This window comes from Meriones unguiculatus, chromosome 5 (assembly GCF_030254825.1).
Source record: "Meriones unguiculatus strain TT.TT164.6M chromosome 5, Bangor_MerUng_6.1, whole genome shotgun sequence".
Lineage (NCBI taxonomy): Eukaryota > Metazoa > Chordata > Mammalia > Rodentia > Muridae > Meriones > Meriones unguiculatus.
The window spans coordinates 119,493,826-119,496,653 of NC_083353.1; the positions used below are offsets into that span (position 1 = coordinate 119,493,826).

General features: G+C 38.4%; 1 protein-coding gene across 1 annotated transcript; it reads right to left on the bottom strand.

The window, feature by feature from the left end:
- Positions 1-811: 811 nt before the first annotated feature.
- LOC110543059 (taste receptor type 2 member 103-like) lies at positions 812-1,726 on the bottom strand. Its single transcript, XM_021629505.1, has one exon. It carries the CDS (start codon positions 1,724-1,726, stop codon positions 812-814), a length of 915 nt encoding a protein of 304 aa, XP_021485180.1.
- Between the last annotated feature and the right edge of the window lie 1,102 nt (positions 1,727-2,828).

Genomic DNA, 2,828 nt, shown 5'->3' on the forward strand with positions numbered 1-2,828 from the left:
AACTTACAGTGATCCCAGTTCTTTCAGGTCAGCATTCCTTATGCACACCTTTTTATGGCAATATACATATCTGAACCTTTTTCTCCAAAGCCAGACTGTGTTTAGATAGTGCTTAATCTACATTGAATTTTCTGGAATTAATAAAATTACATAGAACTGAAAAATATTTGGGAAATATTAACGTGCGCATATGAGCATCCCGCACCATTAGCCCCAATTACACCCCAGCAATCTCCGTCCTCTTCAGGTGCTCTTACATCATGGACCTGACTCTTCCTGCATCCTACAAGTCTCCTTCATTCTCTACAGAACTTCCAGGGCAACCGTTATTCTCACCTCCAGTGGCCTTTCCAGACAGCAAGATCCGAAACGGAGAAGGGCTGAAGAGAGAACAGCTAAGCACCATTGTGAGGACTGTCCAGAACTGTCCGTGAAACACCCGCCTTGAAACACCCACTATCACAATACATACTGTTTCCGTCTCTGGTGGGATGTTACCAGCTAACCTTGGGTACATTCCTCATGGCACATCGTCTTCCACATTCCCTATTCTCCCACAAGGGACCTTTAAGAGAGATGTTCTGCTCTTCATAGCAGACTGAAGCTTATTTCCCACCTTGCATTGCAGCATGCCAGTCCATAGGCAGCAATTCCTCTCTTTGCCTCTCCAGTGCATTCTCTGCCTGAAGGCTCATGGCCTGTGAGATTCATAAACCAGATTCCTTCTTAAACTCCAGTACTTATTAACTGAATTTTCCCTAGACTGTGGAAGAGGATCCTTGATAATCTTTTAGGGAGCACAATTCTCTGTCTATCTGTGCTTGTACCTCAGCCACCAGAGCACAGAAAGAGAGGCCTGCCTCAGCTTACTGTTTGCCAGAATCAGGACACATGAGTGGCCTGAGGGAAAAGTTATTTCTATAATCCATAAAAGCATAGCAATAAACTTATTACATTGAGAGTTAATATTCAAAGACTGTAAAAGAAGTGACATAAAAAAACCAATATATAATAACAGGAAGGTGACGACAGTTTGCAGGGACTTTATGTGGGCCATGGTGCGGACATCTCTGGAGCCTGTGGCACTGTGCTGCATGTTCTTCAGATGTCTCCACAGGGAGAAGATGAGCAGGAGGAACATTGTCAGGGACACAGTGAATGGGATGAGTGTGAACATAGTGTTGAGTAGAAAGAGCTGCTGATAGTTTACAGTGTTATTTGAACTAAATTCGTAAAGTGGGTTTTCTTGGAGTCTATCAGTGAATATGTTTATGACTATAATGTTTATAAACAAGATCATCAGAGACACCATCTGTGTTCCCGAAACCACTCTTTTTACTTTCCACTTGAGAGCAAGAAAAATGGAGTTTGAGAAATTGGCTATTTTGAGAAAATAAAACATGCAGAGGCATGTAGCAAGCCAGACGCTGAAATGATTGGTCACAGTCCAGAAAATACTGTATATTTTTAACATTTTTCTTGTTTCCAATAAATCTTGATTCCATAAGGATGTCAAGAAAATTGTGAATAAGGTCAACAAGAAAGCAATTCTGGAGATGGCTAGAGCAGTGTGGATCTTATCCACTGCAGAGATCTTTCCTCTTTTCACCCAGTCTACAGTGTTCACCAGAGCCATGAAAGCATTTCCTAAAATTCCTATCATGAACTCCACAGTTACAATAGTTCTCAATGTGACCCACAGAAAGGCGCTCAGTGTCACCACCATGTTGCTGCAATTTCTTTTGTGCAACCTAAGGTGTATTAATGCAATCACCTAAAATGCTGTGTATGATTCTTAACACATTTACTTTCATGAACTCTCATAATCAGTGTCAATCAATAACCAAAGCTCACTAATGAGCTGGTTTATTTTGCCCACAAAGATGTTTTCTTGTTGAAGAGAGCCCAGCTGAACTTCATCCTGGTGATCTGTGCTGTGCACTGAGAAACCTGAAGCCCTTTGTAGCTGCTGCGGAAGGAAAAAAGTGAAATCTTACATGCTGCCATGAAAATAAAATTATATTTATTTGCATTATTTCGTTTTTCATTTGCTTCATGTACATATTTTACTCTGGATGATTTTTTTCCAAACTACTAATATTATATAATTCTAACTCACCATCAGGAAACAGAAATCGGGACTCACATATAATATAATAAAAAATGATGTTCATTAAGTACACCAGAATATATGTACAGGGTCCTGAGTGTATTTTCCAAATCTCTTCCAATACATTGCCAGTTAATTATACAATGACAAAACCCATTATTCCTCAAATACTTGGTACTGAGAATACTACTTATTTTACTCTTTATATGGTCAGCATTCACATGCATGCAGGTAATAAAAATATGCACTATTAAATAAACATTTATTTTATCCAAATATCTATTCTAACTTCAAATATTTGAGTCTAACATTTTTTTTTCTGCCTCATGCTAGATGCTGTGGTAGCTGGTGAGACATTGTCAACTTTCAAGTATATTTAAGGCAGTAGTAATATAACTACTTGCTAATTTGTGACTATTGTATCTATGAAAAAATCATATAAGCATTTTTCTATAGTGCTGTAAAACAAAGATGAAATAACTTTGTCTCTATAGCAATAATCATAACAATTTTCTTTCTCTCTATGTTAGTACATCTGATTCTCTTACCAATACCAAGGAAATTCAGACATCATGAATTTCATCCACTGTGAATCAAGAATTGTTCCACTAACTTGATTGTAGGTATCCAAGCAGATGAAGAATGACACACTGTGGGGGTAATCTGGAGTATGAAGTGAGTTCAAAACCTAAAGGATAGCCCACAATACAACACAAGA

Bases quoted from the DNA above. Each gene is read 5' to 3' on its own strand.
- LOC110543059 (XM_021629505.1), bottom strand. From the start codon at position 1,726: ATGGTGGTGACACTGAGCGCCTTTCTGTGGGTCACATTGAGAACTATT.